We start from the raw sequence: 14,636 nt of genomic DNA, 5'->3' as shown, positions 1-14,636 counted from the left end.
TCTAAAATTTTCAGGCATGTCCAACCAGTCCATCACGATTGACCAGTAGATCGTGGGATTGATCTTGGTCGATCATGGGATTAAATTAAAACCGCAAGTGGAAACAGGATAGATCTGCTTGGCTCTTGTTTTGTTTAAACTTGCAGTGGTGTCCAAACTTTTTTCAAAGAGGGCCTTTTTTTAGCTTGAGCTTTTTTTATGGTATTACCCCAAAGTTGTTGAGCTTTTTTTAGAGTTGAACTTTGAACTTGTTAGGATTTTACCCCAGGAAATAATTTAATAATGATTAAGGACTCTATTGCTTGTTTTAATTTGCCAGTCTAAATAGAGAGAGTGTATCGCAATATGATCCACTGTGCATAAAAATAAGTTGGAGAGATTTTATCAAGTAAGTAACAAGTGTCAGAACCCCAAGGATCTCCGTCGCTGAACAAGCTCGAGGTCCCCTCTGCTCTTTTCATGCCTCTGCGTCTCTCGCTCGCGCAGGCGCTCTTCCTTTCCTCCCTCCCCGCCAGGGGCCCGGGGTACATCCGGGAACCCTGGCAAGTGGGCGGGGCATCCCTGACCGCTCTCCGCCGCCGAGGCGTCGCGGGCGTTGGAGCCGCAGGGAGGAGCCGGAGCTGCCGGGCCGGCCAGGGGCCGCCTTTCCCGACCCCCGACATGGCGGTGAGCCCCTGCCGCTCCTTCTCGGGGGCCGCCGCCAGCGGCCGAGGGGGAGGCCGAGCTGGGCGGCGGGAGGCGCCGTCGTCTTCGCCAGCCAAGATGGCGCCCGCTCGCCGCGGGGCCGGGAGGGGCGGGGGGGGGGAGCTGCCTCCGCCTTCGGGCCCCGGAGACGGGAAGCCAGCAGAAACGTCTCCGTTTCCACGTCCCTTGGGGATTTGGTTTTGATGGCGCCAGGGAGGGGCGGTTATTGGTCTGCGAGTGTTTCCCCCCATTATTATGTATTTTCCGTTTCTAGCCTGCATTTCTATGTTGTGAACCGGCCCGAGATCTGTGGTAAAGGGTAGTATACAAATTTAATTAGCAATGATATATTCGCACATGTTTCTAAGAGGTTTCCTCTCCTCTCCACACTCCTGTTGACTGTTTTAGATCGCCAGGTAGTGGCACCGTCTCTTTCCCTCCCTAAGAAAAGTCTGTATGAGTGGTACAATATTTGATATTAGGCCCTTTTAGAAGTGTGGCTGTTATTTGATGGCTCGGCTCCATGTGTTTTTGCACAGAAAGGCCCACTATGCTCAGTTGGTCTTCTTTCCAGGTAAATGCATGAAGGTTCTCACGGTTCATGCTCACCTATATATAATGTTTTCATTAAACACTTTGTAAATAAGGAAAACAGGGGAGAGCTAGTTAAATTAACAATGCTAAATTAAATATCGAGTCTGAGGAAAGGGATTATTTTGAGGGTGATGATATATGGGGATTTGGGGAGAGCCCTAACGTGAGATGGGGTGGGAGAAGGAAATGTGCCATTATGTGGTAACTTGAAAAATTGTGCAACTTAAACCTCAGCAGAACTGGCAGAATTGTTGTTATTATTGGATCCCTAACAACTTGATCCTTTTATGCTTAATGACATTACTGAGTTCAATGGAACTCACTCCAGCTTTGTGAGGAAGCCCCCCAGAAGTTAGTAGTCTGGGGGTTGGGGAGGACTTAACTTGGTGGGGACGGTGGAGAAGGTGTCCCCACCCCCTGCTGCTGATCTCTCTTGGACCTGGAGTGAGATTCTTGTTTCTTGTGTTTCCTGCAAAGGAGGGGCAGAGTGCTCTCACTCACTGACCTGCGTGGAATTTCATGTGCTTGCCAATATGTGGCTTTGTGTCATCTATGCCTATCAGGCTAGTGCTTAAGCACAAGGATGGCATCATACACAGCAAGGGTTCTTAACCTGAGGTCCATAGATGCACTTCGAGGGTCCTGTGAACCAGGCACACCAATATGATTTGTTCCCAATTTAATAAGATAAAGAACATACACTGGGACTTGCTTCTGAGTAAGCATTTATAGGGTCTAGCTTCCAACAGTGCACTCTTCAAATGGGCACACTAACCACTGCACCACAGTGGCTCTCACTGGGGTGAACCTTTTTTCTTTCAGTTTGCAAAGTCATAGTTTCTGTGATAGGTGGAGCTGCCGGTAAGGGACATTGTCTCACTCTGTCCATTCATGCCCACGTAATGTGATTATTTTAAAAATTCTAATGTTTTTATTTCTGTATAGGAAAGCATTCCCCTGTAAATGGTACAGGAGCACTCATGCAAACATTTAAAAAAGTAGGGGGATGCTCCACCATTTCAATATCATTGGTTTCTTTGAAGGTTTGCCCCCACCTCAAATTACCATTGCAGTTATAGTGTGTTACACATTCCCAAACTTAAATCCCACTGTGCTCTCTATACAACCTGTTTTGCTATGGCTGGTTGCAACCCTCTAAATACCACTAATTGCAAAAAGAACGAAATAAATTCTCTACAATTATAAAAATAGAAGGCGGTGCTGCATTGGGGGGGGGGGGTGGCAACTAGCTTTTTTCCCCTATCCCAGTTTCTAACACTGCTGCCCTTCATCAGTAGATCTCAGGGCAGTTCACAGCATAAAAATACAAAGTATTATATATTGGATTTAAATGTGCTTAAAATAAGACTCTATTTGGAAAGTGCATGTTGTAGGTAAGTTGCTGTAATGCATTAAAATATGCCTCAAACTGTGCTGCATTGACTTCTATTGTTGGGAGTAAAGACCACAGTTGCTGTGCTTGGTGGCGATAAACAGATGGAAAATTTAATAGGCCAAGGACTGATGTGCCATTCTCTTTGAAAATTTACTAATCAAAACATCTAAAATCACCTGAGGTACAGAAAAGAAGCAATTCAAAGAAGGAACTATGGGTTGCTTTATCAGTATCTGTTGACATAGATGTCACTGAGGAGGAACATCATTTTTGGATTGGATACAGAAAATCCATCTCATTCTTCTGCAGTAGAAAACATTGTAGTGCTTGAATTTGGTTATTTTAACACCCTATCTAGTGGCTGTGGACTTGATTTCATACTAGTGGAATATATAGCTTTGACAATTCAACATTAGCTAGTTTCTGGGTGTTTGTGATGATTAAAAAATAGTGGTCTAGAATGCTTCAGGCAGTTAAGTTACTTTGCGATAGAGTGGTGGTGAACTATGTAATAATAACAATATTTCATTTCATCATAGGCTAGTGATACAGAGCGAGAGGCAATAGCCCCAGAGAAATCATCTCCTGATAGAGAAAAGAAAAAAGATGCATCTAATTCTCCTAGAACTTCAAAACATCATTATTCAAGGTCACGTTCACGATCAAGAGAGAGAAAACGAAAGTCAGGTATGGAAGCCTCTAGCTGTTAAGAGTTTTCCCTATAAAAACTTGCTGGTGCATAAACTTGTGATTTAGTGGTAGTGTGTAGTTAGGCTGCTAACCTAAGCATCTTTACTTAGAGGTAAAATTGAATTCAGTTCAAATTATTGCAACTTCCAAGTAAACAATAACGTTTTAGATTTATGTGCATGTCCTTTTAATAATAATAATAATAATTTTTTATTTATACCCCGCCCTCCCCAGCCAAGGCCGGGCTCAGAGAGGCTTACGAGCAATAATAAAAACAAGAAGAATGATTACAACTTAAAAACAAAATTAAAAATACAACATTAAAATATTGAAACATTAAAATATTAAAATGTAGCCTCACTGCAGGAGGAGAAGGAAAAGAAAAAGAAAGAGAGGGAGGCAGGGAATCAAATTGGCTCCAAGCGAAAGGCCAGGCGGAACAACTCTGTCTTACAGGCCCTGCGGAAAGAAATCAGATCCCGCAGGGCCCTGGTCTCATGAGGCAGAGCATTCCACCAGGCCGGAGCCAGAGTTGAAAAGGCCCTGGCTCTGGTTGAAGCCAATCTAACTTCCTTAGGGCCTGGGACCACTAGGGTGTTGATATTTATGGACCTTGAGGCTCTCCGTGGGGCATACCGGGAGAGGCGGTCCCGTAGGTACGAGGGTCCTAGGCCGTGAAGGGCTTTAAAGGTCAAAAGCAGCACCTTAAATCTGACCCTGTACTCCACCGGGAGCCAGTGCAGCTTGAAAAGCACTGGGTGAATATGCTCCCATGGCAAAGACCCCGTGAGGAGCCTCGCTGCAGCATTCTGTACCCGCTGGAGTTTCTGGGACAGCTTCAAGGGCAGCCCCGCGCAGAGCGAATTACAGTAGTCAAGCCTGGAGATGACCGTCGCATGGATCACTGTGGCCAGGTCGGGGTGGGAAAGGTAAGGGACCAACTGCTTGATGCGGCGAAGGTGGAAAAATGTCGCCTTGGCTGTTGCTGTAACTTGCGCCTCCATGGAAAGGAAGGTGTCAAGGATTACACCCAAACTCTTAACGGAAGGCAATGGCATTAATTGGGCCCCCGCAAGAGAAGGGAGTTGGTCCCTCATCCCCATGCCATCCCAACCTAGCCATAGGACCTCTGTCTTCGAAGGATTTAGTTTCAATCGGCTCCCACGAAACCATCCAGCTACAGCTTCCAAGCATCTGGTCAGTGTGTTCGGGGCCGAGTCGGTGTGGCCATCCATCAGCAGATAGAGCTGAGTGTCATCAGCATATTGGTGACAGCCCAGCCCAAAGCTCCGGATAATCTGGGCAAGGGGGCGCGTAAAGATGTTAAAAAGCATCGGGGAGAGAATTGCGCCCTGCGGCACTCCACACACCAAGGAGTGGCGCGACGACATTTCCCTCCCTAGTGCCACCCTCTGTCCCCGACCAGAGATAAAAGAGCACAACCAGTTACGGGCTATGCCCTGTATCCCCACGTCTGCGAGGCGGTGGTCCAGAAGATCATGATCGACTATGTCAAAGGCTGCTGACAAATCTAAAAGGATCAGCAGTCCTGACCCGCCTCGATCCAGTTGTCTACGGATATCATCTGTTACGGCAACCAGAGCCGTCTCCGTCCCAAAACCAGGACGGAAACCGGACTGAAATGGATCTAATGCCGATGTTTCCTCCAGAAACCTACCAAGCTGTTCAGCAACCGCTCTCTCAATTACCTTACCCAGGTATGGAAGATTTGAAACTGGGCAGTAATTGGATAGGTCTAAGGGATCTAATGAAGTTTTTTTTAAGAGTGGACACACCACTGCTTCCTTCAGTTCCCCTGGGAATGTACCCGTGTCAAGGGACAAATTGATAATTTCAACCAGGGGGGTCCGTGCAACATCTGGACACTCCCTAATCAGCAAAGACGGGCACGGATCAAGGAGGCAGGTGGTGGGCCTACCAACTTGGAGGAATCTATCCACATCAGTAGGGAGTATCCGATCAAAATGGTCCAACACTGGACCTGAAGTCAGTCGAGGGGCCTCCAGTTCGGTCACTGTATCTAAATTGGCAGGGAGGTCACGGCGGAGCAACAGGACTTTCTCCGCAAAAAAGCTCGCGAATGCCTCACAGCTGTGGGTCAAATTTGTGCTTAAATTTGGTTGTCCTCCTAAGGACGTTATTGACCTAATTATTCTAAAAAGTTGTGCCGGGCGAGAGCTAGTGGATGCAATGGAAGCTGCAAAGTAAGATTTCTTAGCAGCTTTCATAGCCATCTCATAGGCTTTCATAAGTGTCCTATAAGATGTTCTTGAGGCTCTGTCACGAGTCCGTCACCATACTCGCTCTAGCCGTCTGAGATCCCGCTTCATTTTCCGGAGCTCCTCAGTAAACCAAGGGGCCCGGTTTCGACGGGGTCGCAGAGGGCGCTTAGGCGCGATCTCATCAATGGCTGCCAAGAGCCGGTTATTCCAGTCCTCAACAAGGTCATCTAATGAGTCGCCAGGAGGAGCAGGGTTCCGCAAGGCTTGTCGGAATCTATCAGGATCCATCAGTTTTCGCGGACGAGCCCAAATAGGTTCGCCACCCGAGCAGGGGAGGAGCAGGAAGTCAATCTTGGCTTTCAGAGTGTAGTGATCAGACCATGGCACTTCCACAGGGGGGAGCATGATCACATCTATGCCAGCCCCAAAGATCAGATCCAGCGTGTGGCCTGCTTGATGAGTGGGGCCCAAAACAAACTGGGAGAGGCCTAGTGTTGCCATGGAAGTCACTAGGTCCAGAGCCTGTGAGCAGGGAGCGGCATCGGCATGGACGTTGAAGTCTCCCAAAACCAGCAGGTTTGGGAACTCCAAGGCCCAGCCTGCCACCACCTCCAGCAGGTCTGACAGGGTGGCTGCAGGTGTGCTGGGTGGTCGGTACACCAGCCAGACAGCCAAGCTCTCCTTGGTGCCCCACACGAGACCACATTCAACACGTTTTGAGTTCTATGTTTCAACCTCTTAAAAATGTGAAATTTCTCAACAGTTTAAGCTTCAGCATCATGTTAAGGGTTGAGAGTTGGAGTAGGTGAGGAGCAGAAAGGTAACATAGATGTGAAAACGCTGTTTCAAATAATAATTATATTATAATAATTTGTAATTTATACTCTGCCCATCTGGCTGAGTTTCCCCAGCCACTCTGGGTGGCTCCCAATCGAGTGTTAAAAACAATACAGCATTAAATATTAAAAACTTCCCTAAACAGGGCTGCCTTCAGATGTTTTTTGAAAATAGGATAGCTGCTTATTTCCTTGACATCTGATGGGAGGCCGTTCCACAGGATGGGCGCCACTACTGAGAAGGCCCTCTGTCTGGTTCCCTGTAACCTCACTTCTTGCATTGAGGGAACCGCCAGAAGGCCCTCGGCGCTGGATCTCACTGTTCGGGCTGAACGATGGGGGTGGAGATGCTCCTTCAGGTATACTGAGGCCGAAGCTGTTTAGGGCTTTAAAGGTCAGCACCAACACTTTGAGTTGTGCTCAAAAACATACTGGGAGCCAATGCAGATCTCTCAGGACCGATGTTATGTGGTCCTGGCAGCCACTCCCAGTCACCAGTGTAGCTGCTGCATTCTGGATTAATTGCAGTTTCCGAGTCACCTTCAAAGGTAGCCCCACATAGAGCGCATTGCAGTAGTAAGTAGGAGATAACTAGAGCATGCACCACTCTGGCGAAATAGAAATGTAAACCATTGAAATATTTTAAGTACTGGGTATGACTGGGAATGGCATGTCTGTAAAGAATGAAAATCCTTTTCCAAGCGCCTTTATTTGACAATAAATGTTTTATTCCTTAGATAATGACGGGAAAAAGTACAGAAGTCGGAGCAGAAGCAAAGAGGTAATTAATACTTTGTAGTGCTTAGGTAATTGTACAAGATGTATTTAAAAGTACATCATAGCATGTGTAAATCTTAGTATATAAATGTCTTAATGGTAAGTACAAAAAATGATAATTCAGAAAAATATGCTTGGAGAGAGAAGCATGACTGAAGCCATCATTATGACAAAAAGGTAACAGTTGACAAAAGTTCACTGACAGATTAACTGTGGAAACAGCCACAATAAACATTTCTTTGGAGAAATAGGATTGGTATATTTGATTCTCACAGAGCTTCCATTGACCAGAGTTCTCCTCAAGAATTTGCAAAGGTGTTCTCCCTGCCCTCAATCTTATCCACTTAGTTCTTAAATATCCACTTAATATTTTAAGTTTTCCTATGGTGCCAGTGCATTTGGCAGGGTTTGTAAAAGTAAATCAAAGGCAAGGGCACTGAGATAAGACAGTGGTAGTGATAACATTGTTAGGTAAGCCAGTTTCCTCCAGTGGTGAAGTAATATCAGTGGAGGAGCCCTAGCAGTAGCCAGAAGGTTAGCCAACTTCTGATGGGGTAGTGTTAGGCTAGAGAGAGATGGGGCCAGTTCTAATGTGGGGCCAGGGACCTTTTTCTCTTTACCCAATGGAAGCTCTGTTTTAAAAAGAAATTAGAGTATTTGTGAAATTGATTATATTGTTTAGATCACATGATAACATTTCTATAATAAATCATACTCAGCGTGCTAATGCGCGAAGAGACTGAACTGAAGACGCTCCAGACTCAGATAGCAAAATTATAAGCCTACTTCATGATAAGGTAACTATTAGTCATTCAAACTCATATTTCCCTTTAAAAAGCAACTTAAATCGGTTATGGGATATTATGGTGGTTTTAAATACAAAGTGTATATTTAGAAGACTGCTCCATTATGTTAAAGTAAGAAAATCTTTCACTAAACTTAAAAAATTATGTGTAGAAGGAGGATTACATGTTAAAAGTTTGTTTTAAAAGGCTGGTTTCTTTATGTACAAGTTCTTTATGTACAACCTGTACACATTAGCTTTTAAATTCAATGGGGAGTAACTGGTGGTGATATTTGAAACTGCTGTGGATGTCTTAAAATTTGTAACATTTCAATAGCTGTTGAATTAATGCGCTGACTTTTATGGTTCTAGTGAGACAATTGAAAGGAAGAAGGGCAGAAGGGTATGGGCATTGCACCTGTGTGGAGGCATGCCCACCGCAGGAAGCTCACAGATTGCCTCTACCTTGTGGAGGGTTCATTCCATGTTTGCGGGCTGGCTTGCCCATTTCCTGTATATAATAAGTGGACTCTTTGCACTATTTGTTTTACAACAAAATTCTAATGATCTTTCTTCAAGTGACTGAAAAAGTAGCCGAAATGGATCTAATTGATGTTACGAACTACTTGGAACAAAAACTCATCACCTACTATGTCTAAGATGAACAAGTATTAAAATCTCTATAGAGTAGGAAGGTGATATTTCTTTGCGTAGCCAACTCTCTTTGGCAGTTGTTGATGGGCAGTATTGTCTTTCATGTGCAGTATTGTCTTTCAGTGGGGTTAGTTGCACCTGGAAGAAACAAAGTAGTAGTTGAAGCACCTAGGATTTACCTTTACTTCTACCTTTGGGGATTTAAAAAATAATAAAGACTCACATGGTCTTTAGAGTAGAAATCTATCCATATACAATTAACTTACAAAGAAAGAAAGTTATTGAGATAATAAGAAATTTGGGTAAACTGGCCTTATATGGTAAGAGATTTCTTCAAAGAAAATAGCACACAGACTGCTGCAGATTCAAAACATGACAGTTGGTCTTATTGGACCTCTATAGTGTAAGACTTTAGGGTGGAGATACTTATTTATAATACTTAGAAAGTTGGCCAGTGCATGTACTTCCATGCTTTCTTAATTGCTGATGAGCTTGTACGTAAAACGTTTAGACAGTTCTCCTGTGTATGCTTATCCCATCCAGCTTTTGAGCATAGGGGTGGAAAAACATGGTCACTATGCATGAGGTAATCAAAAACTAGAGAGGCTGCTGTTCTATCTAATGCTGTGAAACTGGTAATGGTTTGAGTTGCTTTAACAACACGGTACAAAAATGTTTGAAAAGTGTGGGATGGGAAATGGGAGGAGGAATGATAGCGAGCATCTGCAACATTGTGTAGCTGATGGTGTTAAAAGCCATCACAGTTGTCTGGGCCACACTCCTAAGGTTACTAATGTTGCATCACAACATATCATTCTTTATCTGCTGATGCCCATACTAACTCTCTTTGTTGCACTATTTTCCTGAAAGAACCAACTTCTTCTTAAAACAGGCAAGAAGACATGGGTCCAAAGAGAAGTCCTCGAAGAAGCACAAATTTGAAGACCATAACGACAAAGAACACTCTTCTGATAAAGGAAGAGAGAGCCTGGGCACTTCAGAAAATGGTGAGGAACGGCATAAGCGCAAGGAGAGGAAATCCTCAAGGGGACGAAGTCATTCAAGATCTAGGTCTCGTGAAAGGTACACTTAACAATTTCTACTTTGGAAATGCTTCATTGTTCTTTATGCTCTTGTTCTGTTAGACGTGCCCAGCTACACCTTCATCCTTTGTTCCAGCATACCTGGTGCAACGTCACAGATGTGCCAGATCGGTTTTTTGTATGGGTTGGTGTTACTGTTTGTAACTTTTTTTGATTTTGAGGATCAAGTGGCCAGTGTTTCAGCTGTTTTTCCTCCCCATATGTAGGATTTGTTTACTGTAACCCTTTTGCCAAACCTTTAGGTTATGCCACAAATTTGTTTTCCAGAATGAAAATACTTAGTAGTGTTCAGGCCACTGACTTCATTTGAAGTGAAGTTACACTATTTGTAGATGAGCCCAAAACTGACAGCTTTTTGTGACCTCTCAGTAGAAGATAATGAGCAGGTTTCCTTTGCATCTTGTTGCTATTAAATGTGAATAATAAAGCTAGAAAATGTTACCAGAAGTTTGGAATGTGTTTGCAGGCGTCACCGTAGTAGAAGCCGTGATAGAAAAAAGTCACGATCTCGAAGCCGAGATAAAAAGCGACGTGTAAGATCACGTTCTAGATCAAGATCTAGACACAGGCATCGGAGCAGGAGCAGGAGCAGAACTAGGAGCAGGAGCAGGTATGTTAAGTTCTTTCTTTTTTCCTTGAGATGCAAATTATAGGGTCGGTGCTAGCAGTTGGAAGTTGCACTCTGAAGAGCAGGTAGATACAGTTAATTTATGGTCAAACTGTCAAATAATTACATGATAAAATACCTTTACCTGCAGAGAAAGAAAGAAGAGACCTGAAAAGCCCAGAAGATTCAGTAGAAGTCACAGCCGAACTCCAAGTCCACCTCCTTTTAGGGGACGGAACACAGCAATGGATGCACAGGAAGCATTAGCTAGAAGGTACTATGATTTTTTTGGCCTTAAGTTTATAGAAGCCAAGAACTTACTCTGTTTACCTTTTACTGACTTAGAGTAGAAGCACAGCATGCAAGCTTTGAGGGGGGACCATTGTCATTCTCTACACACCCCTGCACCAAATTTTAACATATTAAAATGTGGAGAGCTATTTTAGGCACTGATACCTAGATGAAGTCAAAAGCATAGTGTACTCAACATTTTTGCTTGATGTATTTGCACTTTTATCAATACACAACTGAAAAGTACCTTTGCTATAGTGAAAGCTAGAAACATACAACACAGAACCACTCCGTTATGTTCTTTAAGTTGGAGGGTTCTATGAATGCCCTTCAGGAATAACATAACAATTGTTAGTATAAAAAACAAAGGGGAAAAGAGATCAGTGTGGGGGAAAATAATAACTTTTGATCAATTGATTTATTTTGCATGTTTCCTAGATTGGAAAGAGCAAAAAAACTGCAAGAACAGAGAGAGAAAGAACTGGTTGAAAAACAGAAGCAACAAGAAATGGCTGCTGGTAATTCTGTTTTTATGAACTGCTAGAACATAATGAATAGTAGTGGAAATATTTATAGCTTCATATTGGAAAGCTATAAAAAGAAGAAACCTCATTTGTTTTAAAATAAAGCAACAGAAACTTCTCTATTCAAACTTTTCTCTTTTTTTGACAGTCCCTAAAAATAGTTGCATCACCAGACAAATGCTTAGAAATGCAAATGCAAATGCAAAAGCTGTCTAAGGTCTTTCAATTGGCTAGCTTGTACTTAATGCCCATTATGATGAAACTTTTACTTAGTCCATGTTTCTGAGATTAAAAAAAATTCTGGAAGCTTCTTCTTTTATAACATGTTAATTTTCATTTTAGCGGCTGCTGCCACCGGCACTTCTGTCATCAATGTTGCAGCTCTTCTGGCCTCTGGAACACAAGTCACTCCTCAGATAGCTATGGCAGCTCAAATGGCAGCCCTGCAAGCAAAGGCCCTGGCAGAGACAGGAATAGCTGTTCCAAGCTATTATAATCCAGCAGCAGTAAATCCCATGAAGTTTGCTGAACAGGAGAAGAAGCGGAAAATGCTGTGGCAAGGCAAAAAAGAAGGGGTATTTTTCTTTGTCTAATTATTCCACTTTGTGCTTTGGGAATTGTTGAAGACAAGGACATAACTTGTGATATTCCTGCATTGCAGGAGGTTGGACTAGATGACCCACGGGGGTCCCTTCCAGTTCTGTGATTCTGTGATACAATGGGCACAAGCCACATGTCAGCAAGAGGGGCCTCTTAGTAGCACACAGAACATTTAGCCATCTAATGGTCATACTTGGCAGTGTAACCATTGTTTTATTTTTTAAAAGTCTGGTATGTTCAGAATTCTAACGAGCACCTGCCATCGTAATCTCAAGTGTCTTAAGGTCTACAGAGCCAGTAGGTGGTCTAGTTGACATGTTGAATAGCTGTCAAAAAAGACTTTCTATGAGAAGTTCAGAAGGGGCACTTGTCCTAAGGGTGCTGGGATTAAAAATATTTGCTTAATCTTCACTAAACCAGCAGTCCTGCAACATTCTTATTTACATTATTGAAAGTTTTAGGCTTGCAGCCAGATTGTTTGTTTCTAGTTCCAGTTCCAAAGGAAACGTGTTAAAACAAGAGTGTGTGAGAAATACTTTAGGACCTCTTGCTTATTAGTATATTTAAACAGTTTCCCCCATTGTATCATCAGATCTATAAATCAAAATGAGTTGCAAATTTACCTATGTGTCATATATGTATGTAGTAAATCACTTTGTGTTTCTATAGGATAAATCACAATCTGCAGAAATCTGGGAGAAACTGAACTTTGGAAACAAGGACCAAAATGTCAAATTTAGAAAATTAATGGGTATTAAGGTATGTGAAATGTAGAAAAACTCGTAACCGAAATTGCTTTCAAGTAAGAGCTCAGGTTAAACGACTCTCTCGAAGCGGTTCAAATCGGCATATACAGCAAGACGCCATTCACCGCAGATTCTGGCCCAGAACTAGGTGGTCAGTTTAATACATTGCCAGTTTAGTGGATCTCCAGTATAATCAGGGGAGGTATATGAGCCCACAAAACCTAACTTCAAAATATAAATTTAATTAAGTAATAATTAAGAGTGAGCCAGCAATAAATCACACAGATTATGTGCTATTAAATGTAATGCACTTATATGAACACAAGTGGAGTTAACTCTTTATTAGAAGAAACAGTAACTGCTCAGGAGTACCAAACGCATTGAGCACAGGAACTCTTTTTCAGAAGGTCTTCCACATGAGACATTTGTGGGGACTGAACGTCCTCACCTTCCCACAGCTGGTTAAGTCTCCTCCTCTCCCAGATCTTTCCCAAGCAATCTGAGATGGTGGCGGTGTGCTGGCCTTCATTCCTCCCACTTCATGTCTCTCCTGGTGCTGGCAGACCGGGGGTGGGGGTGGGGGTGGGGGGAGCTTGTTGCAGCAGGAGGGGGAGATCCCCCCCCCAATACTTTTTCAACAGTGACTCAGATGAGTCTGCTGCTTCTGATTCTGCACTTCTCTCTGCCACAGACTCTCCCTTCTCACTAAGCCCTGTTGCCTCTTCAGCTTCTGACACCTCCTCCCAGTCTTCTCCCTCTGACCATCATCGCACCACCACTCAACTGGGGGTTTAGTTTGGGGGTTCCCCAGCTGGTGCCTCCCCCTATTCCTCTGCATCCAGCCAGCCCATGACAAGTACTAGATAAGCTGTAATATTCCAAGGAAAAATAAAAATGTGTTGGGTTGACCCAAGGGAGATTACATCTTTAAACGTTAAATTCTTGGCAAATTCTTTCTATAAACCTACACCAAAATGAATTAATGACGGTTACGTGTGCTATATATCCTTGAAACTGATAACATATTTCCCCAGGCATTTGCACTCTGCATTTACTTGCTCTGGAAATTCCAGCTGCAGAAAAGATGCTTTAATGAATGAATTGCCAGAATAATAGATGACTAGTTTAGAGGACATATCTGTTAACATATTTTAATAAAAATCATAATATATTATTTCAATTCTAGAGTGAAGAGGAAGCTGGTGGTAGTAGTTCGGTGGATGAAGAAAGTTACAAGACTTTGAAACAGCAGGAAGAAGTATTCAGAAATCTAGATGCACAATATGAAATGGCAAGGTCACAAACACACACCCAAAGAGGGATGGGATTGGGATTCACATCTTCGATGCGAGGAATGGATGCTGTTTGAAAGAACGTGATCTTAAAGCCTGGGACTTTGTCAAAGATGATTGTTCAGATATTGGGTCCTTGTTCACCAAAGGCTAGCATTCTAGCTTGCATGGGGTGTTGCATTGACTTTAATTTATTGACATTACAATTTTTGTAAATATCAGATCAGTGATAACTGGTGTTCCATGTTGTAATCAGGTTATACTCACTTCCATTATACTTGACAGAGCTGTAGGAGGACATTTTTAGTTCTGTATTTCAAAACAGAACAGGTGAGGATAAACTCATACATGGATATTTTGTGTCCACTGTCTTGTGTACTTTTGTACTTTAACCTTGTACAGTTATTTTCAACTCTTGAAACATAAAACACATTGTGTAGGTGTTACTCTAGCAGACTGGGCCAGTGGGTGCATAATGCAGTGCAAAAACCTGGTTAATAAAAATGTTTTTTCTCAAATAGTACTGTTTTTAAGTTCAGTGGATGAATTGCTCAGAGCTTAATTTTGTACAATTCATTATAACTTTATCTCTAGAAAGAAGCTTACTTCAACATAACTAGAGCAGAGCAAAATTGAGTTTTCATGAGTTCCTGCATTATGCTACTGCAAGCCCTTGCTCAGGAGATACTCTCCTCTAGGCAGAGTTCTCACTGGACTCACTCTAGTCTTATTCCAACCTGCCCAAACAAGTGGAAGTAAACCATACCATATCTAACAAGATGAATGTTACCATGTCCCGTGCCTGCTTATTCTAG

General features: G+C 43.0%; 1 protein-coding gene across 3 annotated transcripts; it reads left to right on the top strand.

Annotated features, from left to right (window-relative positions):
• Positions 1-536: 536 nt before the first annotated feature.
• RSRC2 (arginine and serine rich coiled-coil 2) lies at positions 537-14,341 on the top strand. Of its 3 annotated transcripts, none has more exons than XM_028710502.2 (10): positions 537-666; positions 3,214-3,361; positions 7,181-7,224; positions 9,551-9,741; positions 10,228-10,371; positions 10,520-10,642; positions 11,098-11,177; positions 11,526-11,758; positions 12,453-12,542; positions 13,716-14,341. In XM_028710502.2, the coding sequence occupies exons 1-10, from the start codon at positions 661-663 to the stop codon at positions 13,896-13,898; spliced, it is 1,242 nt and encodes a 413-aa protein (XP_028566335.1). In that variant the 5' UTR covers positions 537-660; the 3' UTR covers positions 13,899-14,341. The 3 variants fall into 3 exon arrangements, with proteins under 3 accessions (XP_028566335.1, XP_028566333.1, XP_028566334.1); XM_028710500.2 differs by having other exon boundaries at positions 9,529-9,741; XM_028710501.2 differs by lacking the exon at positions 537-666 and adding an exon at positions 7,940-8,017 and having other exon boundaries at positions 3,264-3,361; positions 9,529-9,741.
• Positions 14,342-14,636: the final 295 nt, after the last annotated feature.

This window comes from Podarcis muralis, chromosome 16 (assembly GCF_964188315.1).
Source record: "Podarcis muralis chromosome 16, rPodMur119.hap1.1, whole genome shotgun sequence".
Classification (NCBI taxonomy): domain Eukaryota; kingdom Metazoa; phylum Chordata; class Lepidosauria; order Squamata; family Lacertidae; genus Podarcis; species Podarcis muralis.
The sequence above is the reverse complement of the archived record's forward strand: the minus strand, read 5'-3'. Positions and strand labels throughout refer to the sequence as shown.